At 42.8% G+C, this 24894-nt stretch overlaps 2 protein-coding genes across 9 annotated transcripts in view; one reads left to right on the top strand and one right to left on the bottom strand.

Annotated features, from left to right (window-relative positions):
• Positions 1 to 24691, top strand: part of nfixb (nuclear factor I/Xb) — a 142709-nt gene extending 118018 nt beyond the window's left edge. For 6 of the 8 annotated variants that reach the window (XM_085402927.1, XM_085402928.1, XM_085402930.1 and 3 more), the window contains 4 exons: positions 2350 to 2478; positions 6652 to 6827; positions 10576 to 10667; positions 14475 to 24691. In XM_085402927.1, coding sequence (XP_085259053.1) covers positions 2350 to 2478; positions 6652 to 6827; positions 10576 to 10647 — 377 coding nt within the window. In that variant the 3' untranslated portion in view covers positions 10648 to 10667; positions 14475 to 24691. The remainder of the gene's footprint in view (positions 1 to 2349; positions 2479 to 6651; positions 6828 to 10575; positions 10668 to 14474) is intronic. The other 2 variants (XM_085402933.1, XM_085402929.1) reach the window with 1 other exon arrangement.
• The window catches only part of LOC146670826 (uncharacterized), a 411199-nt gene that overhangs the window by 226981 nt on the left and 159324 nt on the right, over positions 1 to 24894 (bottom strand). The gene's annotated exons all lie outside the window — the stretch shown is intronic.

Below are 24894 nucleotides of genomic sequence, written 5' to 3'. Positions count from 1 at the left end.
TTGGGGTATGGACAGGGGACCTCATTGGGTGCTGTGATGCTCTGTCATTTTACAATTTTAAGACTTTGGAGGCTTGAAAATTTGAGCTCTTACGTTTCTTGAGCCATTCGTGAGGAGTTTGGCAGGCATGCTGCCTGCCAGCAGGGAGTACAGTAGTCATCACGAGGGAAAGGGTGGGCTTGGTCTGGATCAACGTCGTGGTGGGTAATGCATGTCAAAGTAACAGCCACATGTATGACATCATCCAAAGGTTCCAGCATAATATTACATTTTAATGGCATTATAAATGTTACTCACTTCACTTGCCAGTGATTTGAAAGTTCTGGCTGATTGCTGAATATTCCACAGTCTGTTAACAGTAGATTGCAGCTTTACTGTACTAGCTGTAAATTGGTTGTAATATGCCCCCAAGAAAGCATCACCAGATGGATGATATTTGTCTCATAAATCTATCGGTGAATAAAGTGCATCTCACCCTCCTCGCCGTGTCCGCTCCTCCCACCTACTCGTGAAGTCACGTGACGTGCCTATCTGAACATAAGTGCCAGCGCCCACCTTTTTCTGTGCTTATAGGTGCCCACACAAGCACAGCTGCACCCGTGGTGCCTGTGAGCATTGTGGCTAAATAGTGATAAAACATTTCCCAGTTTAGCATTTAAGAAAAAGCTGTTTAGAAATCTGCTGTGTTAGACTTTACAAGCTCAGCTCATAAAATCTATTTCCACATCTCTCGGGCCGTGTTGAAATGATCCACGTCTTTATTCGAGTGTGTTTGTTTTATATGTGTGAATATTGTGTCGCTTAGTAGTTTACGGGCGTCCTTCTCGCCAAGGTTGTTTATCGCTCTATTCTTTCAACCAAATGTGAAGCAAAACACGAGCTCCGCATGTTCCAGAGAAAAGTAATGAGGTCTGTGTGTCCATGCTGATGTACTTTTTTGTACTTTAACTTCCTCATTATTCTCTGTTTTATGGATTTTTTTCTTTCCAGAGTTTTATTTCAGCTTATATTCAACATTGCGGTTCCACGCAGAGGTCAGATACACCATTTGGCACCGTTCCTCAAACCCAGAAAGTCTAAATTGTGCCTTTGGATTACCATACATCAAAATAAATTCCCTCAGCACCCACCACACAAGGCCTTGATCACAGAAGAGAGCCTCTTTTATCTGTAGCTCTCACACTTTTGGCCATGTTTCTGGTCCGCTGGTGAGCTGGGCCTATACTTTGTGTGCCCCTTTTTGCCAAACTAAGGGATATTTCATGCAGGCTTTTAGCCTCGGCCGACATTTATAGACAAGGGGGGACACTTTAATATGTTTGTCTGTGTGTGCCGGCCATGCCGTCACCGCTCCGTTCCTGCTTAACTTCTTCCATCTTTCTACAGCTCTGCCATCTAGCCTTTACTGGCAGTTCGCCCGGTGCTTACCACCCAGCCTGAGCAGCTTGTGTGTGTGCGCGCGTCTGTGTGTGTGTATATAAGTTCAAGCACGTCTTTATGAAATACTATAAGTCAGTAACATAAAATACCTGACAGTCAGATATGCAGAAGGGCACTACATCAGAGGATCCATTGATGTATGTTCTGGCATGCTCGTCTGCAGCTATATGTAGTTGCACAGCTCATGCTGGCATTGAATCGAAAGCACAGTCTGCCCCAGATATGAGGCCATCCAGAATCCCATTCATTCTAAAGAGGCATCCTGACAAGTGCAGTGAGTAGGTTGGTTGGCATGTTTGTTGACTGCGTTCCTGAAGTTCTCTGTAGCGACGCCGGGCTCTGAGAGCATTGTCGTGTGGGATTAGTCGGGTAGTTTGCGCCTCACAAAGGAGACCGTTTGATTAGATTTCAGTGGTTAAAGTAAGCAGGGGGATTGCTGTGTTGTTCATACACTCAGTGGTGACCATAGTTGAACTGCTATTGCATTTCCCAGCTCTCCTCTGTCCTGACGCTGTGCCCCCAGCCTCTCGACCTGAACCCGACCCACCCCTTCCCCTCTCCCGTCACCTCCCTTTGCTCTGAACCCCCGCTGCTTCGAACCATGGCCTCTCACCGGACCCTGCCCTCAGCCCCCAGACACGGTACAGCCCGCTGACTGTACAGACACAGAATAGACAGGTTGTGAGGACCCATCTGTATGTTAAGCCAATCAAACAAATCAATGAATGAATCAGTCGATCAATCCATTGATTTCAGTCGATCATAATCATTTGATTCTTGTAATCAAATCTGACAAAGTCTGATAAATTTCTTTTTCTTTTTTTGAGTAGAGTCAAAGTAAGAAAAGGAGCCATGTTTGATTAAAACCTCGTCTCTGTTCTGCCATTTTGTTGATCCCCTTTTTGCCAGGACTCTCGTCGCCTGGTTCACTTAAGAAGCCGGGGAAATTCGATTTCAGCGCCCTGTCCTCCCAGACGAGGTCCCCCCGCATGGCGTTCACCCACCACCCACTGCCAATGCTGGCGGGAGTGAGACCAGGTGAGACCAACCCAGCTCCCGATCCCCCCCTGATCGCCCCAACCCCTTCCTCTCCCCCTCCTCACCATCTCCTCCTACCCACTTCTCACTTTTTCAGTGCCCCCATCCCCCACCCTACCCCTCTGTGGTTTAGAGCTGGGGGCGTTGTCTTTGGGAGATGGGAGTGGCTGGGAAGCTGGCAGGTAACTCTATGGGTCTGTGCCTCGTCCTCTTCTGCCTCCTCCTACCTCGTAGGGTGCAGGTCTTGCCGGTGATGGAGCTTGCAGGGTTTCTGGGTGTGGTGTGTGGCTTCTCTAGTTCTGTCTGGTGGTGGATGGCTGTTAGTTGTACTCTTCTGTAGATTGCCTCTGTCCTCTTAGAGGGATTTGGTGGATATTGCAACCTGTTCTGTCAGATCAGTCAAGATGTTACATGAATAAAACAGCTTCCTCTTACCCATCCACTCCCAGTATTCATTTCAAGACTCCTGGATGGCAAACCAGTCTCAGGACCACAGGTGGAAATGAGTAATGAATAAAGAAGCTATTGTTAGGATTTTTGTTTGTTTGTTTGCTTTGTTTTTTTTGGGGGGGGGGGTCCAAATTCAGATTTTCTCACGATAAACATGGACAAAATTTCAAATGAATGAGGTAAGTGTACGCACGACTAATCCCTGTGAGCCAAAGGCCAAGGCTTCAGGCTGTTCTAAATACCACGTAACTCTTGGCTCTGCATGATGTCACAGCTTTGGCTGTGAGCAAAGCAACCTCACCTAGTCTTTGTTCGAGCCTCCTGGCAGCCAATCAAGGGGGAAATGAAGGCAGGTCGACTAGGCTATGACCAGGCTCAGCAAAAAAGAAATAAGCATTACTTCAAACTGTAAAAGATGCAAAGCTGCCCTAGTACAGTCCAAGAGCTGTAGAAGTAGAATTGTTGCATTTTTATTTTCTAGCTCTGAAACAAGTTTGACTCGTTGGGCAAAAAGACCTCGATGACTTCATAATGGGCCAACAGGTTATCTCATCCTGGCTGAACGCTTTACATTTTTACCAGAAAGTCAGAATTACTTGAAGAGTGGGTTCTGAAAGACGCTGTTGAGTTATGGGGTCTAGAGCTTCCCTCATTAGTACAAACTAAAAGTCACTATCTCAGCTTCTATTTGTTGGTCTTAAACATTTCCTTTTAATGTCTGACGGTAATGACGCCAACTGCGCAACGGCCATGGTCTCAGATCCCCAAACTCACTGTTGGTTTGTAACAATTTGATAAATTCCCGTTTTTGTTTTGTCTTAAACGGGGTCCTTTTATCAAAATCTGCAAGCTGCAAGGTCATACTGATACTTAGTGGTAACAGTAGTGAATATGTATCATTCCAGACAGGAAGGAAATCAGTCATTCATTCAAATCATTTTTGCTTCATGACCTTTAATTAGTCAACTAGTCACGTTACGGGGTTTTTTCTTGAAATTCCTATTGATTTGCTTCCCTTTCCAGTTTGGGAAGTCCAGGTTGAACACGTAATTCAAACTAGCACGGCCACAAAGTGATGTTTTGAGTCTGAGCTACTTTAAACCCTGCCACTTTATTTACACGTGGAGCTAAAGAGCTTCCAAATATAAATACAGAAATCATAATTTTTTACCAGTACAGATCAAATTAGAGACTTTCTCTTTTTTATGTACTTTTCTAAATTCACAAAGTAAAGGAGCTCACTGGAGATAATTACCCTTGTGCTTGCGCTACATCAAAGGATTTTTTAGTCACTGAGCAGATGTGAGGTTGACCGCCATGTCATTAAACCCTACTCAGCGCTTGTTGACAGAACCTCTTGAGATGTGACTACAGCAAATCCAGTCTCCACACACACATACATGCACTGTTAGTGTTCACACCATCGTGCACACATGTATACAATATCCCATCCTTGCGGTGGCCAGAGGTTCTAAGTTACACACTTTGGGATTTGTTTTTTTTATACAAACTGTGGCAGCGTGCACACTGGGAATGCTGCCATGCTAGTTTGAAAGTGGTTACCACATCATCAGCATTGTTGTTATTCTACGTAAAAGACAAGATCCAAGAGATTTAAAGGATTGAAAGTGGGAATAAGGAGCATGCAGGGCCCAGCTGTTCTTAGCAGCAACGGTGCTAAAGGGTGGCTTTCATGGAGTCTCTCCCTTCAGCCACGTCAGCCATGGTTCCACTGTTTTTTGCAAATTCCCTATATAAAAAAATCTGTGTTTGTATTGAAGGACCATGTGCTAGTTAGCAGATGAACCAAACAAATTATAGTGTATGTAACAGACAGTTTGGATGTACAGTTTCAAAAAGTATTTGAAACACTTAGCTAGCAGGAATGTCTAAAATGCTGGAAGAGCTCAAAATCATTTCTAAATGTTGAAAAAATTACACAAAGCTAAATACATGTTTCTGAAATGACAGATAAATTCTTACACAGCTAGCTGAAAGTAACAAAGATTAGTTGGCTGACGTTGTAAAATAGTTAGCTAAAGTAGTGCAATAATGAGTGGAATACCTACAAAAATGTATATCTGTTATCTAAAAGAAATGAATAAATTGTTTCCACCATTAGCTGAAAGTAAAGGAAACGTTTTAAAACAGCTGAGGTTAAGTGATAAATATTAGCCTTCAAGTAGTGACCGTTTGGTTTAAATGTCCAGCTTCTACCACCCTGGATATTAGCATAGCACGGTTAGAAACTAAGCAAACACGGATATTTCAACTGTATAAGAAGGATTATAATGAATTTATTTAGCAATATTTTAATATCTTAACATTCTTAATACCTCTGTGACATGTCAGGTGGTATCAGTGAAGGGCTCGTTGGGCTTTGCCAGTTTAAAGGCAAATATGATGGGAATCAAAAGAAGGTGAAAGTATGAAGGGGCCACCACCACCCCATCCATACTCCCATACCCCCAGCATTTGGCCTTCACCCAGTGTCTAATGGGATTAGTATGCGACTATAGGAGCAGGGCGACTGCTTCACTTGGGAGCAGGCAGCCTGGCATGGAAGCAAGGTGCTGCTGGGCCCTGAAGCATAGGCCCTTGTCTGGGGGGTAATGCAGCAGGGTTGGCACCCTTATGAAGTGCACTCACACACAATGTATAAGATGCAAGCACTAAAGAGCATTGGCAGCCCAACGTGGGCAGCTGGGGGGCCTGTATGGGATGGGGTGGGTGTTAAACTGGCACAGCTAAGAGAACAGGCTACTAATACAAAACAAGGAGATTTAGTAATGGATATAAGTCTGACAGGGAGGGCTTTGTGCTCGGTGTGGTAGGGCTCAACCAACTGCTCCCCTTTCGCACCTCAGACATATATTCATCTGTTTGGTGTGAGTTTCACTATTTTCTTTGGTGAAAAACAGAATGTTTTTTGTTTCTGTAAGCTTATTAGCCACAGAATGCAGTTATATTTTGCATCTCCGCACCTGTCGTGCACATACACAGATATAAAGCTCACAAGCCATTTAGCAGAAAAAATATTAACTCAGATTTAGAGAGTATTTACAGATTAATTCTGTCTTAGAAACAAAATGTGTCAGATAAAAAAGGCTTTAGTATGTAAATGCCAAAATGCATCAACGCCAGTGAATCACACCCTCAAAAACAGCACACAGGAGCGCAGGCATTAAGACAGGCTAATATAAGACACTCCTCAATGATCTCTTTGTGTTTTTTAACAGGCTTTTTGGATCTGATTTCAAAATGCAGCGCTTTTATCTGCTGAATTTGTGCCCATTTAGAAGTGTGTGCAGTCTGAACGGCGTTGCCCTAAATTGTTACATTGTCTCAGTGAGTGTTCAGATGTGAATATGTGTGTGTAAAAATCTCTTTCCGAAAAGTTCATTGTGTTCATCTGGATGCAGCGTTTCATATAAATTTCTTCAATAAAGCTGTAAGGGTTTACTGGAGGAGTCATAAAAAATAAGCAATGCATACAATACCTATTAACTCGAAATTAGCTTTTCCTAGAAAAACCGAGTTCCTTTCATCTTAAAACCAGATTTAAGTTTTATTGTTTCCAGTTGCGATGTGATATTCTTGCTATCATTTGGTGGTTGCTCAGTTCATCTCTCCCATCTGTAAGAATGTTTAGAAACTCAGCGGTTCGTGTCCCGCTCTTCCTCTGCTCGTGTTTCCTCTAATACCAAACGTCTGTGTTTACAGGGAGCCCCCGTGCTTCAGCCTCGGCCCTGCACTTCCCATCTCCCTCCATCATCCAGCAGTCTAGCCCCTACTTCACCCACCCAACCATCCGCTATCACCACCACCCTGGACAGGATCCCCTGAAGGAATTTGTGCAGTTTGTCTGTGCCGATGGCTCAGGGCAGGCCGCTGGGCAGGTAAGACCCGCCACCAATGAAAGTAAACATGATTTATGTAAATTTGACAAGCTGAACGCGTTCTGTACTGTGCAGGAGACACGGCACGAGATTGATTGACAATGGTCTGCAGCCAATCAGGATGCAGGACACAATGCGCTGTAAAAAAAAAAAAAAAAAGAATGCAAAATTGCACACAAAAAAATCCGTGAAACAGCGAGACCGCGAAAGCTGAAGCGCGTTATAGCGAGGGACCACCGTATGTTAGTGAAACAGTGCAGCATACGGAAGCTGTGTGCATAATGAAATCTGTGTTTGTGGCTCGTCTTTCTCAGTTAATTATAACGTAACATGATGTCAGGTTCACCAAATGAGAGGTATGCACATTATCCCTGAGGTTCTGTTGGTTTTTGCTTTTTTTCTCGGATCATGTGACTGACAGATGTGATACATATTCAAGAATAGTGCTTGTTTTAGTTTTAATCCTTCATCTGTCATTTTGGTGCTTGGAGTTAACTAGTTTAATAGATTTATAGGTGAGAATTTGAGCAGCTTGAATAGACGTATACAAATCTCTTTCTTTTTGTCTTAATTTGGAAATTTTGTTGTAGTTGCACATCTTGATCATACCTCATTGGAATCTAATGACATATTCAAAAGTCTAAAAGCTAGTTCAACTGTAACTATGGCCCTAAATTTGAAATCATGAATGAACCATTATACTATTACTTTGAATAAACTAGGAATGGCAGAGAGCTTCTTTGACGATGTGTCCACCTACATTATAGGGAAATATACCCACGGCGACACAAATACAGCACACGTCACATTCGTTTACTCAGCTGGTCTACAAATCTTTGTACTGTCTTGTCGATGTCATTTTGCCGTTTCCTCTTTCAGACCCTGACGTTCCCCCTCCTCCTCTTTTTATTTCTTTCTTCTGCTCCACCCAACCCCTCAGAAATTATAACCATCAGCACGAGAATGAATCAGTCACGGCACACTTCAAGTCAAGCATCCCCGCCCTGTGTTGTGTCATCGTGTTTCTGTTTTCATTCTTAGCCGTTCTGATTTTAGTTGAAGTTTTGGTTGTTTGGTGCTGCTGTTGTTGGTGGTGTTGTGCTTGTGTAGAAGAGTATCCTTCCATGGTTTTGATTTCTTGCCATCTTCTGGACGAACCCAGTCAAACAGTTTGCTCACTTCCCTCCTCCACTCCTCCTCCACCCGACACGGACCACCCCTGTGGAACCTCTCACCTTTAGCTCCAACTCCTACTCCTTTCAAACCCTGTGGTGATTATTATTTTTCACACCTTCATGAAAGATGCCGTCCACATACATCATTCCTTTGGTTGTTGTTTCCCACCCTCCTCCTCTTCCTCCTTCCACCATCGCTCCCCCCCTCCCACTCCTCCTCCCATGGATATTTTTTTGGACCTGGCCTCCCAAGCTGCGTCCTGTTTTCATTCCGTGTCTGCGGATTGTCGCATGTCGCCCTCCTGACCCTATTTGTGTTGTCTGCAGCCAAACGGGAGCGGCCAGAGCAAAATGCCAGGCTCCTTCTTGCTGCCTCCACCTCCCCCAGTGGCCCGCCCAGTGCCCCTTCCCATGCCCGACTCTAAACCCAACAGCACACCCCCTGACGGCGGACTCTCCTCGCCCGCATCTCCGTGTAAGTGACCCCGCAGAGACCGTTCTCAAAACCAAACCAACACCAAAAAAAAGAAATATAAAAAAACAAATCAGAAAATCCCAACCCTCTCCAGGCAAAGGACCTTTGTCAGTGTTCTTCCTCCAACTTCGCCCCATCATTGTGTATCCAGCATCGCATCTCCCTAGCCCCGTGGAAGGCAATAACAGCAAGCACAGAATATACTGTGGAGCACAACAGAGTAGATCAAGGCCATCAAAGGTTTGGCTCAAAGTAGTCTTCATTATGGACTTGGGTGGCATTCATCAGGGTTCTGTATTAGGTCCCATGAGTTTCAGGAGCTCTACATGTTGAACCCATTTTGCGTGGCCTGGTGTGAGAAAGCTACATCACCGCTCCACTTCTTCTACTTCTAAATCCTCTTTTCTTCCTTCTCTGGGCACATCGCTAAACCTCGTAAGAAGATTTTTATTTTTAACTTATTGTTGCTTATGAAAGGGCACAAATTTAGGGCAGTTAATTTATATGGACTCCAAGAACATTCCAGTAGAGATTGGGACACCTTATGGAATAACTTACTGGTACCTCTTTTGCTTTAGCTTCTTTTGTTGCATGGTAGTTGTTAGAGAGCAAGAACAGGGTGTGCATTTAAATTTTTGTCAGTCATACAGTACATTCTCTCACCTGTGGTAGGAGGGGCACTGGATGGAGCACTTTTTTTGTTTGTTTTTAGCTCTCCTTCAAATATAGTGTTTTTGTTTTACCCCCAGTCAGCGTCTCAAAGTCTTCTATGTCTTATCTATGTTATTCCAATTCTTAGAAACACATGGATGTATATCTATCTTCCTTCCTGTCTCTCATTCTTGTCCTCCCTTTCCTCCACTCAAACAGACACACGTATGCACAAGTCTACACACTACATCTCTGAATGCCTCAGTGAGATTCAGATTCTGGAGTCCGTAGGGTACCTCAAACTGCCCTAAATTTGTCAGAGACGTTGATGCCACTGGGTTTTAAATGTCCCTGACTCCTCAGTGTCAGAATTTCAGTGTGCATAATCGCTTCCAACGAAGTTTATCAAGTATCCTTAATCACCCGGGGAGATCTGAGTTTGCATGCCAGATTTCCATGGGGTCTTAATGACCTCAATGATGTATAGCTGTACTTTCGGTAGAAGCAAGCGCCTGTTTCCTAAAATCTATTAGGTTTAATATATGCCATTTCATGTTGAAGCAATGACCATTTACAATGATTTGCTTTTTTGCCAAAGTTAGAAGAAGAAAAAGTTTAAAACATTTAAATCGCTCAATCACATGAAGGTAACGTCAGTTTGCTTAATTTAGAATCTCGGTTTTCAACAGGTATGGCTATGTTTTGTTTTTGTTTAGTTTTTTTGGCTCCAGTGGTTTTGCTAACTTTGGATTGTGCTAGCTATTTAGTCAAGTATCAACCTGCAGAGATAAAACAAACAAACAAACAAACAAACGCATAATAAAGTCAACACTAAAATGCCAGAAAACAACTGACTCCAAAAACAAGCTAAACCCATAGATGTCCATGTTCCTTAGTCTTGAAAAAAATGGGTCCTGTCTTTATTTTATAATTATTAAATGAAGAGTGAATTGTACTCTTTTTAAAAGTCATTAAGAATTAAACAGATAGAGAGAAATTTTAATATTAATGGGTGCCGCTTGCTAGCCAAGGCGTTCTTGCTAGCGTTACCTGATAAGCTAGCACTCTATGCTCAGCCGTGTGTAGTCACTTGTTTCTAAAAGAAAAACAACAACAACAACATGGGAGCAGACAAAAAGATATTGTTGGAGCTTTAAAAGAGTGCTTTACAACCCAATAAGTGGTGTCACCGTGGCTACATTCATCACATTTTATCCAGCCTATGGTCAGTTTTAATGCTATGCTAAGCTAAACAAGCAGGTAGCTACATTCGGTTTAGCTTACAGTCATGAAAGTAGAACACCTTTCTTCACTGTACTTTCATAAAATGAGTGTACACATTTACTTCGCAGAATTTGCACCTTTCCAGTTAAGACTCCATGAGAGGTTGCAGTGCTAGCTGTTTAGTTGACACTGATGATTTTCTGTCCTCCTTCTGTTTCCGTAGCATACTCCACGCCAGGCGCCACAGCTCCCAACAGGTTTGTCGGCATCGGATCACGGGACAACAACTTTCTGAACATCCCGCAGCAGACACAGGTAGGAGTTGGGTGATATACTGGCAGTTTTTCTCGCTTTGTAGGAGAGTGAGGAGGAAACTCAGCTGTTTTCGCTGCAATTACTGGTCAAACTCTGGAAACTTATTAACTGCGTGGATGTACGCCAAAATATTTCTTATTCCCTCACTGCCTGAAACCTGCTGCACGGTTTCCTCCACCTCTTCTCTCGCACCATCCCACAGCTCGCCATCAATGTGTGCATTTGTACATCTGTATTTTACAGTACGTGTGTGGTTTACCATATGTGCTCAACTGTTTATTTGGCACACATGGAGCCTACCCTTCAGGCTCCTTTACTCACAGCTTTTTTTTTCTCTACTTGCTTCCTTTCCTTTCCCTCCTCTTGCCCCCCCTTTTTTTTCCTACTTCTCTTTCTCCGTCCTTTTAGCTTTACCACACTTTGCTCACTCTCTGCCTTTTACTTTCTCCTTCTCTCACCTTCTTTCTTCCTCCCCTTCACCACCCTGCACCTCATTCATGTGCCTCCTCCATTACCACCAGTACTTTTCTCATTAATGTCCAACCACACCCGCCTGGAGCCAGCTCAGCTCCACTCGTCGACACATGGAAACCATCTGAAACTGCTTTGCTGATCTCCTCCCTTGTTTCTCTGCCCTCTGTTCTCTCTCTTTTCTCCCTTTCCATTTCTGCCCCTCCGCTCATTATACTCTGCTCTTTACCCTTCATTGCTTCACTGTTCATCTCTTTTTGTTCCATCACTTCATAAACATTTTCTTTGCTGATGAAATGTTTATGTTGCTTAACTCTAAGTTGTTTCTATTTTCTTGGAAGTTGAACTTTGCACACATCATGTGGCCAAACTGTGTGGACACGCGAACATCACATACAAACTGTATTTAATTGTTAAACATCAGGTTCAAGATCCGTGGGTATTAATCTGCTCCTCTAACTGCCTCTGCTCTTTAACCACAAGGCCATTATTGTGAGTTAAAGCACTGAATTCAGGCAATAAAGACTTGCAGTCAGAGTTCCTCTTAACGCCAAGTGAAGTTAATTCACATTAAAACTATTTCTTCATGGATCTGGCTCTGTGTGTAGCAAAATATCGGATTCCCCAAACTGTTGCCAACACATTGTTGTCAAAAATATTACTTACCGCTATGTCTTTGGTTTCATTAGGCCTAAACCATAAAAACATTAAAAAAATATAGCACCAAGAACACAGATGTATTTGGACAGAGGTAACCAAAAACTTCTGGCTGTGTGTCTCATAGAAAAGTTGAGATGTTCTGTACCGACTAGGACAAATTGTCTGAAATATGGTTTTACTTTTCAATGCGTAGCTAAAACACACACGGCACCAACTGTTTACACGTGTCTCTGCAGTGACATGAAAAGATTAATGGTCCACTTTAAAACTAAAAGATCAATCACAAAACAAAGATCCTCTCAAAAACGAGCCTGTGGCGGCTCAGGACCAGCGCTGGGCTTTGTCCTCCCTCTAGTGGCAAACGTTGGGTGCTACATCCAGGCGAGACGAGAAACTAGATACCAGCAGGGCAAGGCGAGAGGGGAAATGGAGGGAACAGAGCAACAGAGAGTTTCGGCCCCTATAGAAGTCACGTCCTGGCCGTCTCGTTACCCCCGGCAACCAGACATGATGTCATAGCCAGTTGATCTTGAATTTGAGAAGGGGTTGCTCGAGAGGGGGGCAGGAAAGAAAAGAGGGTGGTCACTGTCTGCTGCCAAGGATTTAGTGGGAGTGTTCACGGGAGATAGATGGATTGTGTGTGTCTGTAAGCACATACACAGAGGGACAGAGTAACTAAGAAGGGAGAAGTTACAATGCCCAAGGCCTGCTGGGACCGTGCCCAAGGGGAGTAGGGTAGCTGAGAAGGGCAGGAGGCAGGAGGGAGGCAGGGGGGTATTCATGCGACCTGTTAGAGTCAAACAAAACAAAAGGCTGCTTCCCTGGAGGCGCAGAGTAGTTTCCAAGGCTTGACTTCTAGAATGTTGGTGCACCAGCCCACAGTGCCAGATCCTGGAGGCCAAGCAGGGCAGCCAACAACAGTGGCGGTGACCCATTTCTGCTCCTTGCTCATGCTGAGGAGAAGAAAACTCAACGTGAAGAAGGCGCAAGTGACACAGAGCGCCAGACTGCTATCTCCCTGCTGCTGCTTGGCTATTAGGAGCTATTAACTACTCAGCCAAATTCAAGACATACTGTACTTCTCTCCAGAAATGAACAGACTCGATGGTAATAAGCTGGGCTAGAGGCCCAGATGACAATTCTGTCATTCACTGTATTTAAAAACTAGAGGAACCCCCTGAAGCCAAAAGCCAACACGGTGTGCAGACATTTTCAGAAACCATTTGTGGTGCAGTTGCTCTTTGGATGGGCATTCGTTATACAGCTGGTGACAGGTGTGGCTACAGGCATTGTTTTCAGGTTGATCATCCATGCTCCGAGGTGAAGGTCACAGCAACCTCATGTGAGAAAACACCTTTAATTTGGCAGGAATGTTCACTTACACTAAAGGATGAACTGATTTGGATTTGGTGCAAATTCTTGTGTATTTACTCAGATTATGACAAACTTTCACACCAGTGTGTTAGAATAAAAGATGATAGCATTTCATAACAAACAGGTTAAAGGATATCATCATATTTTTCTTCAAACACATTTATGGGCATTATCCGGTTGTTAAGTGATGACGTGACGAATCCTGCTTCCGGGTCTAAAGTAGTCTGTGTTTAATATGGCTTTTGTGTTGTTAACATGTTTAATGTTTTGTATTTTCTTCTATTTGATCTCAAAAAGCTCCTAAAACAGTCAGTGATCACTGTTGACCTCCCTTGGCTTTTATTACCACTAATCATTTATTTAAGCTCAGTTTTTAAAACCTTAGGATGTAACTACAGCCCAGCCCATGCAGCAGTATATGAATGACTAACCTCGTATTGTGGATGGATTATCTCAGTTGTTCTCCTGGCTGAAGTTTGGTCCTTTTACAGCATCCTGCCATGCGATTACATTTGTTCCTGACCACCGAGAACACTCACGTTAACTTTTATCGAGTGGAAAAACAGTTAGCTTGTTTATATTATGCTAACATAGTTGTGTCGCTAGCGATCACGTAGCACATCATTATATACCAGCTAGCCCAACTTCAGTAACCCTACAAACGTCACTGCTGTTTAGTTTTCTGTCTTCATTTATGCTGGAAGTGATAGCAGAGCTGTACGTTTGAATTTGTTTCCAAAACCCCGCAGTCAGGACATGCTATATTGTATTTAGATAGAAGCTAGTGAGCTAACTCCCTGCTAACTTCTAACTCCGTTAAATGTCATAAATTCCGTTTTCATGGATGTTAAACTCAATTGTTACACCTGGTAGAGCAGAACGCTGATCATTTTATTAAAGATGAAAGACTTTAGACAGTTTTTCAACTCTCAGTAATGCCACAGTGATCGTTTGATATATGGACCTGCAGCGGAGTTTAGACCCAGACACGGCTAGTGACGTCAGACTGAACAATCGGATTGATGCCATAACGGAGAAACAGAGAGAAGATTGTGGTGATGTTTAACATTTGGTAGGAGGCTGAAATGACTGCACTAACCTTTGGTGGCCAACAGTAAAGAGTCAGACACGCAGGTAAACTGCAGCTTCACTGGTTGGTGGAAGCTGCAAAGTAGTAATCCCAGTTTATTTTGAACAAACACAGTGGGTCACATTTTGTGCACATAAAGTTTATTTAAGCTGTTTACTATTTTTGTTACTAACATAATCTCATCCCGTCTTTCCCTCTCTTTTCTTTTTCAGTCTTGGTTCCTCTGACAAGATCTGTGTGCAAACCAGCAACTAGAATTCTTTCTTTGCAATCAGAAATAGAAAAACAACAACAAAAAACACAAAAAGAACCAGAGAAACAACCCGCAGGATAATAATTGTCCTCCAACCCACCCACCGACTGGCCCTGACAGTATGTCTCACCTGATACAAAATGTAACCAGGCAACGCAGGAAATTACAGCAGCATGACGCTTTTAGTGGAACTCTGGACTTACTTACACACAGTCAGAGGCAGGACCCGTTTCAAGCAAAGATGGATACGTTGAAAGACGAATAGATGGACAAGAGGATGCCGGGATGACAGGGAGAAGGGGGGGTAAGGGGACGGCAGCAGCAAGGAGGCATCTCTCCTCAAACCACCGAACCAGCACAGCAGCGCAGGAGGAACCTGAGGATGAAAACCGTCGGCTTCTCCTACTTTATAAAGACGCATTGTGTAACAAATGGCTTAGAAAAATCAGTTGTCTAGCAAATACAAATTCAAGTCACAGTCTAATCAAAGCAATTCGGTTTCCAGGGAAAGCTGCAGTCCACGCTCCTGTGATGTCTGTCATCACTCAAAACAAAATCCAAATGACCAATGTTTCTATCCTTCTGAATGACCTAAAATAGCCCCTTTCACCCTACTACTAACTAGTGACCATGCCAAAACTTGATTAAGGGTTGCACTACAAGCTGAATCAATTAACACTAATCTTAAAGATGTGCACTATTTACCTACAAGGCATGGGAGGTAAACCAGACTTGCCTATTTTAAAAGTTTTAAAGAGGAAACAAACCTGAGGTACAAGAAGCCTTCACAAGTCCTCAGCCCCCATCTTTCAGTTCGACAGATCATTGGCCTCCACTCACTCTCATGTCTCCCCACATTCAGAACAATCACTCAGTCTGTGCCATGACCACAGCATGTATGAAAACACACACACACACACACACACACACACACACACACACACACACACACACACACACACACGTGCCCAGTCTCACATTTAGGTTGTAGTATTTATAGGTGGTGGTGTTGTGTTATTTCATTCTTATTTTTTTAAGCCCAGTGAAGTCTTTCTACCTTAATTAGATATCCAAACATTGTGCGCGCACACACACACACACACACACACACACACACACACACTGAAAATCGCAATGTGACTATATAATTACTGACAGCTTCACAGCTACAGGCAGCAGCTATTGGTTCCCAATTTGCCCTTATGTAATGTAGATGAATGATTTTATTATCTCTCGTGTGTTCTCTTATTTGAATTTATTCCTCTTTTGGATTTGTACTATTTTATAATTGTTTTGTATTTGAATGACAGCACCTTAAAGAGAAACACAGTCAGAAGCGGTATGTTGAAGCAGTGGAGACAGGGTGGTTAGCTTACCCAGATCAAGTAGCGCTTGCAAAAACATTTGGGAAATATGCTTATTTGCTTCTTTTTCCAGGGAGTTGAGATGAGTTGATTGATACCGCTACAGCTGGTTGGCTTAGCTGAGGTTAGCTGGCTTGGTTCTGTCCAAAGTTAATAAAACCACCAAACCTGCACCCCCAGTGACCGTTTTGATTATATGATGATTTTATATCGACGTATCCGTGCAGAATATGAGCAGTTTTAAGAGGGTTTAGACCCGAAACCCGTTTGGTCATTTTTTTAGGAATGTTGAAATCAACTCTGCGACGGTTTAGACGGCAGCTCAGGCGTTTTGTAGCTTTGCAATGCAGTGTCCTGTGAAAACACCGTTACTGTGAGAATCCTAGAAAGAACAAAGCATTTGAAAGTAATCCACTAGGTAACTAGTGTTGATTGTATATGTTAAGTCGAGCTTTTTGGCAGTTGGACATCATAAGCTAACTGTGGCTTTGACTTAAAACCCAGGAACACAGGGCAGCCACATGCAAAAGCATGACTGCTTCACTAGAAATTCAGAGTTTATATCAATGAAGACGTCAGTTTAGCGATTGAGACCATGAATTCATTACAAAAGTACTTCTTGAGGTCAGAAAGTGATACGGAGGATCGTTTCCTCATAGACTTGGATACAATCAGATTTTGCAAACAGGAGTCGCCCCCTGCTGGCCATTAGAAAAAGCCCAGGTTTTCAGCACTTCCGCTCTAGCCTCACTTTCCACCAGAGGTGGAGCGTATATTTCCTTAGTTGACACTTCACTTTGCTTTTATCCTGATTCTAGTACATTGGAACTACCCTGACTAATTCAATTTTATTTAATTTTATTTATATAACGCCAAATCGCAATGCCAATTGCCTCAAGGTGCTGAATATTTTAAGGCAAAGACCCTGCAATGATACAGAGAAAACCCCAGTAATCGCATGACCCCTGTGAGCAAGTGCTTGGTGACACTGGCAAGGAAGAACTCCCCTTTAACAGGAAGAAACCTCCAGCAGAACCAGGAAACCTCGGCGACTGTTTGGGGTGAAGGCAGTAAGATTCACACGAATGCGGGGACCCTCGTTACCTTTGAACAGAGCCACCTAGCTGCTTCATGTGAAGGTGACCCATCGAACAAGCATATTTTCCAGATGAACGTCTCCTGTAGAACAACACGATGCAGGGTTTTGACAATCACAGGAAGCTTATTTTTCTGGGAGATCGCCTGGGAAGAAGACAAAATAGTCGCGCCTACTATTTGGATCCAGGTACAGCTAGTGGCTGCTGGTGGGGATGTACGAGTGATAGAAAACAGATCTGAGGAGGGAAGGTTGCTGAAGATGGGACCCAGAGTTAAGGAGAGAGTAGCTCTTCTTTCTGTCTCCCTAAAGTTTACCCTGTTGTTTACACTCCCAGACGAGCCGCTGCTCCAAGAGCAGAGGGGGCCACACTGCGGAGCAAAATGAATATGTGACATATCTGGCTGTTTTTGGAGAGGGGACGAGAGCCGAGGCTTAGCAGTAGGACGGATCACGGGTGTGCCCGTTTAAACGCCGGTGCACAGGATCACGTAAAGGCTGCTTGGTAGTGTTGGATATAGCATTCCCACAACACACACTTACACGCACACACACGCACCAGCACTCCCACTGAGCTACGGTGAATGGAAGAGCCCTTATAGATCAAAAAACTGCACTAATACAATCATGCCAGCCAACCTTATCAGACTTTTTTTTGTAATGGTTACAATAGATCGACCACCACTTAGTATTGCAAATCAGTGGATGTATTACTGGGATGGAATCACACTTGTAGAGCACAGATCGCCACTTCTTTAAAAAAAAAACTCCACACAGACTTACGAAGACCACTCACTACTAACACGTCCCCCGTGCCCGACTCAATTCAAAGGGAAGTCTTAAAGATAGACAATCTGAGGAGGCCTTTATGCTTTCAATCATTATCTAGAACTATATAAAGAATCAGCCCACAAATTTAGCCCTACTAAAAAGCTAATCACCCATCCAACCTCACAAAATAACTGGACTGCCTGGCCACGTTCTTCACTGCAGGGAAAAGCGCGACATAGCTGGCCAATCGATGGCGATCATCTCATCAGCTTCGTAGAGAGATCTAGCTCCGCTGAGTAAGACATTAACGACGGCTAAAGGTGATTTCTTTTCTAATCTATGGAAGTGCCTCTGTATTCCCATTATGCAATTTGTCAAACATGAATTCAGGTTCTTTTTCTCACATATAAGCTATAGTGAATGGTGGAAAAAACATTTATGTCAGTAGGGGGAGAAAAAAACACGTTGACAGCTCACTAGATAATCACAAGCATCTTTATATATAATACACATATATATTTATAGATATATACTTTTTTTATTTGCAAGATAAGCTCTGTGGCAGTCTAGTTATTTTTTGAAGCATGGCGTACATCGCACAGTCATAGGATGCATCTCAGAAAAAAACCACACACACAGAAAAAGCTGATTTGAGCTAAAGTACCAGTTTGTAAACCCGCTCGCACCCGCGTTACAGGACATAAAGCTAAAGGACGGCAAACGCAACAGTAGATACATAGACAACAAGTGATGATGACGTAGTTGAGGTTAAAAGATAAAGCAGATTAGGTTTTGTTGTTTTCTTTCGTGTCTTGATGGGAAGTATTGTTCTTGAAACTAAATGATGTATGTTGATTGAGCCATGTGCAATGCCTTGGTAGAGGAATTGTGTTTGTTTGTTAGCGATTGTTTGAGGGTGTCACACAGAAAGAGGGAAACCCTCTTCTTTTTTCTTTGTTTTATCTTTTTTGGGGGGGAGGGGCTTTTGTTTGTTTTAAAGTCCACCTGCTCCGGGACTCTAAATATGAGAGCAGCGAGAAAAAAAATCCCAGTCTTTGTAAGTAAGTTTGGGGAAATTATTTTACATTTTTTTGTTCATTTTTAAAAACTTCATTTCTATTCATTTGTTTTCAAAAACCATGGGAGGGCTGAAGGAACAATTTTGCAACTCGTAAAATATATATCACTATGACAACTGGTGCTTTCGTAAAAGAATAAAGTACATTCAGTCTCTATTATACATAAATAATAATAAACAAGAACTAAGTGTTATCATAAAAAGCAAATTTTAGGAAAGTGTGCGTTATTCTATTTCTCTTTTTGTATTTACCGAGGGAGGGGGGCGGGGGGGGTGAGAGGTTCATTGTAGGACAAAAGGCATTTTTCCTCCCCGAACTTTATCGCCACTGCAGGACAAACAAACAGGGAAAAAATGAAAATCACGTCAGATCTTGTTTCTTTTCTTTCTTTTCTTCTCCATCATGTTATGTCCAACACATCTAGCGTGGGACAAAGACAAGATCTTCCCCATTTTTGGGAGATGCACAAGTACGGATTCCCCAGTCCAAACCACCGATGATGACGTCCATAGAAATTAAAGAAAATGTTTATTTTATTTTGGTTTTTTAATGTAAATGTCTACTTGTTTAAACAAGAAAGAAAGAAAGAAAGAAAGAAAGAGGGAATCAGCGGCCTCTGTCTGGCTGGGGGGGGGGGGTGCTGTCATTAATTTACCAACAATGTGAACCCTACCCCCCTATCCCAACCCTCCACACACACATGCACACACACACACACACACACCACCATCCTCCCCCAATCCCCTTCCCCGCTGTAAATGATTATAAATATTTGTTTGGTGATGTAGTGTTATAGACTCAGAGCATCTTTAAAGGTTGTCCCTAAAAAGTGCCTTTTGTTCACAGATTCCATCTTGTAATCCTGAGTGCCCATCTCAAAAAAAGTCCCCTCCTTCATGCTTCTTCTGTATCTTTCTCTTCCTATTCTTCAGAGCTTTTTCAAGCAGTATACATAGTACTAAAGGAAATTGGTGTGATTTAGTTCCTCTTTTTATTGTTGAATTATTAAGAAAAGACGTAAAAAAAAAAAGACAAAACCTAAAAACAAAAAAAAAAGAATATTTTCTGTCTTGCTTCTCTTCCTCTGTATCTTGTCGTCTGTCTAACTTGGACACTGGAGTAGTCTGTAGCCGCGTACCCTTCTCCCACTTCCTTCCTTTTCTCCCTTTTCTCTGAACGGCGGGGTTAAAAAAAAAGAAGAAGAATACGCAAAGGTTTTTTTCTTTTGTTGTCTGAGCAGAATGCAGTTAGCTCACATGTTATTCTTGTCTGTACGCTTCACATTGTATTACCATACCCATCTTCTTCAGCTTCTCCATTCAAACAGCTAATGTAAGTGAACAAGTTACACCACAGGGCTCTGGGCTGTGCTGAGGACAAGGGCACAGGATGAGAAAAAGAAAGAAAGGTGGAGGGATAAAAGCACGAGGAATGTGATACTGGGCTTTAGGCGAGGGTGGTGACCAGCAGGACTGCTAGCGCAGGCAGGTTTGTTCGTTTGCAGGTTTCCTTGTTTCTGTTTTGTAATTGAATTTGAAATTTTTTTATTATTTCGTCTTGATGGACGATGCATCGTGACCTGGTTATGCATCTTGAGAACGAGTGAATGAGAATAGCTCTTGTAAAGAGAAGAAAAAACCATGAAAAATGACTCAAAGCACCTTAAAAACAGAGCGGTGCCACAGCACAGAGACTGAGATTCAGCACAATCCTTACAAAATGTGACTTATCGATCCATCACTATCCACCATGCGGTTCCAAATCCTGTAAACATTAGATGTAAGCACCGTGAGGCTCCACCAGCAAAATCGAGGAAGAAAAAAAAAGTATATGCAACGTTTAGATGTCTTTTTTTTGCATTAAGCGAATGAAGCCAGCAGCAGTATTATCAGCGAAGCCTTGACGAGTGAAAGCGCCATAGCTGAGAAGCCATATCAGAGACAAACAGGTCACACAGCAGAGCGAGTGCGCGTGTGTGTGTGTGCGTGAGCGTGTGCGTGAGCGTGTGCGCGCTTTAGTCGAGAGGCGGGCGTCTGCAGTATCCGACGCCTGCACCGTTCAAGAGCCCAGTCAGACCCTGTGGCCCAACCGTCAGCATGTTTCACTTTTACGTTTTCCTCGCTCAGTTTCTATCACTGTTTTAAGGATGCTGTTTAGCGATTTAGTGACTGAGCTCCCAAGCTAGACTAACCCCGCCACACCCTGAACCCCGCCCACCACAAGTGCCCCTCCCCCTCCTTCCCCTCTGTCAGAGCCGTCCCATCCTCAGACACACCTCCCAGAGCCCATGGTGAAATGCATGTGTTAATTACAGTTTCTTTTCCATAATAATAATAAAAAAACAGTTGATTGAATAAAAGGATGTTCTTGACTGTATCCTGCCTGTGTCGCCTGTCTTTGTTACCGTGTCCTCGTCAGCGCTGCAAGAGGAGAAGCACTCTGGACAGAAACGCTGTAACTGCCTGCTGGGACTGATGAGCTGAGGGAAGCCACACATGCATCTACTAGGAGGCCGAGGGGTAGGCAGGTTTTTGGAAACCAGATGTGACCAGATGTGATGCTGGGTAACAAATTCCTACTGTAGTATGAATTGGGTAACAACCAAAATTCACAGAGCTGTTCTAGGACTGAGCCCATGAACTCAACAGAAAGATGTTTGCAGAGGTCGGAGACGTTTTCCAAACATTTTGTAAGAGTCGGGTCAGATTTACTAACACGCTGTTCCAGCTCGAACTGGGCTTCAGTTTAAAATACAAATACTGATTTAATTGATGTGTTACTACTAGAGATGGCATGATACCACTTTGTTAACGTCCAATACCGATCTCATAAATTTGTATAGCTGCCGATACCGATATGAATCTGATATAGTCTATGTTTATAATCAATAAAAAGATGTTTAGTATCTTGCTGGATTTCGTATAAGTTCATCCTAAAATTTTAAAAGACAAAACACTAAAGCTATTCTATTACACTTGTATTCTATTCTATACACTGCACCCAAAATATTTCAGTTCAGCAATACTGATCTTGTTATTTAAACTCTTAGCAGAACTTTAAGTGTTTAAAGTAATATTCAAAAAATAATTTAAAATTTTATACAGGTTTCAAAAAGTCTTTGGCTCTGAAAAAAAGAAGTTGCAATATCAGCACAAAATAATGTTTATATTCGACAACTTGGAAAAAAAGCAGGTTGTAGAATGGACCCTTTTATACATAAATAGACATCCAGAGTGGAAAGCAGTGCAAATATGTGCAAACACAGCTTCTCACGACGCTCCTCTTTTAGCAAGATGAGTGCCAGTGTAAGCTGTTTCTATCACATTTAACCTGAGACAGAATTTTGTGTAATTTCTATACAAACTTAACACAAGTATGAAAAAAGTGTTTGTTTTGTTTGTGAAGACGTGAAAAAGTGTTGTTACATTACCATTCAGTTTGAGGGTTACAACAGAAAATGATGTATTTATCGTTCTCACGCGGCATCAGACGGGATTATTTTACCAAACCAAGGAGATTTGGCCTGATAATTATTTTTATCCTCCTGTAACTTTATTGTATAAAGAGCTAAAACCTCCAAGGTTTCAGGAGTAGTTCGTCGTTATAAGAAGTGTTTGTCAACTAAAAATCAAGAATGTGGGAGTCTGTCTGTGATTCGGAAAGCCCAGCGTGTGGTCCCGACGCAGGGAAACACATTCTGTCTGCGATGCCTACCTTGGCAGCACATAGCGAGGCTCCAGATGCTTTCAGTGTGAACTCCAGACCCCCGACAGGTCTCGCACACAACTACCACGTGACGCATACTGCTCCGACGTGCTAAGGTCACTACCTGGGTTACGCCAAGTTTTGTGAGGTGCTTTTGTGATATTTAATGGATCGGATTACTTTTTTTTCTCCCCTATATCAGATCAGCATATCGGATCGGTCCATCTCTTGTTACTACCACCTAATTCTTTGATACTGCCACTACTTTTAAATACAGGTATATAGCCACAGTCTGTGGCACCATCAGATGGATACACTACATCACAGAGGTTCTCAGTTGGATTTAGGTCTGGGGACCTATGAGCACAGGTCCCAGTAAAGGCTGTTGGGCCCTTGGGCCACCCGCAGGCAGTATGTTTCTGACACTCTGACCACAAACATAACAGAACATTACATTACAGAGGAACCCACCCGAGGGATTGATCAAGTTTTATCTAATCCATCTAATCTAACATGCACGAGTATCCTGTTGGAGGTGATACTGTAGAGCTCTGGCAGTGCTCCTGTACTTCCCCGCATAAAGGAGCAGATACCGGTCCTGCAGCTGAGCTGATGATCTTCTACTATGATCTCCTGTCCAGCTCTTCTTAAGTAACACCCTGTCTCCTGGTATCCTCCCCACACTCTCACAACTGGGAGAAACTGCAGACCTGGTTGCCATAGGCTTACCTTGGAGGAGCTGAACGTTCAGCAGAGGACTGTAGAAGTTTAGCCAAAAAACCAAACAAAACTAGAGCAAAATCAGTGAGGAGGGATCAAAAGAGCGCCAATGGTTTGTGTTCAGAACCAGCAAAAGCATTCCCTTCATGGGCGTGTGCACCTGGTGTCACTTTCATTTACACCAAAGGAGGTGAAATGAAATGGTTTCTGATTTCTAACTGGGGAGATTGGTGTCCTTGACACTTAACTGACTGTATTTTGTACTGTGATGCCCGAGAGTTGCCTTTATTTTCTGAGCAGTTGACTGAGTATAATGCCACACTTGAGGAACACAGTAAAATCACATAGAACTGAAGAAATCTGGACATAAAGACGACCCATCATACTACTTGGTCTGATGCTTCAGCACTTATGTGAGTATTCATTAATAAATGAATATTTACAGTTTTGGTCAACGTTAAATGTGAGTGACTCAAAACAGGTGAACGAAAACTTCCACCTAACGATGCACTACTATGGCAAGTCCTGCATCGAGAGGCGATAAAGAAGTGTTGATAAATGAGCCGTTAACTATCAAGATGTTTGTGAATTGTTGTCGTCTGTGGAGAGATGCAGTTTATCTTGTTTAGGACTACACGCCTTTAAAGGACCAAATCTGTGCAAAAATGTGGATTCAGTGTCATTTTCTGTCAGGTATCAGTGTCGTGACGTTCTGATTGCAAAGGCACCTTTTCCTTTTGAACATGAACTGCATAAGCAGCAGGCTATCACTGCTAAGGTGGGACGCACCAAGACAGTTAGTTGGAATTTTTTTAAGGACCATCCTGCGTGTTCCCCTGATCTAAAGCCAATTGAGAAGCTTTGATGGATTGATGGCAACGGAGGTTTACAAAAATGGAAAAGAGTTCCAGACAGCAGATGCCATTCGTGCAGCCGTCTTCACCACTTGGAGAAATGTTCCCACTCACCTCATGGAAACACTTGCATCAAGCTTGCCGCAACAAAATTTTGAAGTGATCAACAATAACGATGCAGCTACTCATTACTGAGTTGGAACTTTGAGTTTTGATTTGGGGTGTTTGCAGGGTTTTTTGAGGTGTGGTCTTACAACTTCCTAACTTTTGATCAGCTGTAAAGCAGCCTGTTTCCGTTTAAGCGTCGCTTTGAATAAGCTGGATACTCGGAAAAATGTTTTGTCTCACTCTCATTTCTTCTTGTTGCGTGTTGAAGCTCGAATTGGAACCTAGTAAAGATCCAACCACGCAAAATGTGATTTTTGCCATTTTTCAAGTGCACTGTACAAAGTAGGGTGAATGAGCTTAATCATTTCTATTTCAGTGGGTGTTGTGATTAACATTAACTATTTAGTGGATTAAGATGACATATATGACATGATTAAGTGTGAGAACACGAGTGTTCATCCTTTCTACCACTGTTCTTTTCCCGTCCCGCTGACATTCCTCAGGTCTTGTGGTTGTCAACAACATTTCAGTTCACCCTCACAATCCAACATGTTTTATGTGAAAACTATCAATAAATTCAGTATTGGCTGTAGTATGGAGCATATTTAAACACTAGGGGGCACCTCCTGACCAGGTGAGTGCATGATGCGCGCAGCGAGTGAGATCCATGCTGATGCAAATG

This window comes from Rhamphochromis longiceps, linkage group LG4, assembly GCF_057381845.1.
Source record: "Rhamphochromis longiceps isolate RC_006_pf linkage group LG4, R_longiceps_female_GT1.1, whole genome shotgun sequence".
Taxonomy (NCBI): Eukaryota; Metazoa; Chordata; class Actinopteri; order Cichliformes; family Cichlidae; genus Rhamphochromis; species Rhamphochromis longiceps.
The sequence above is the reverse complement of the archived record's forward strand: the minus strand, read 5'-3'. Positions and strand labels throughout refer to the sequence as shown.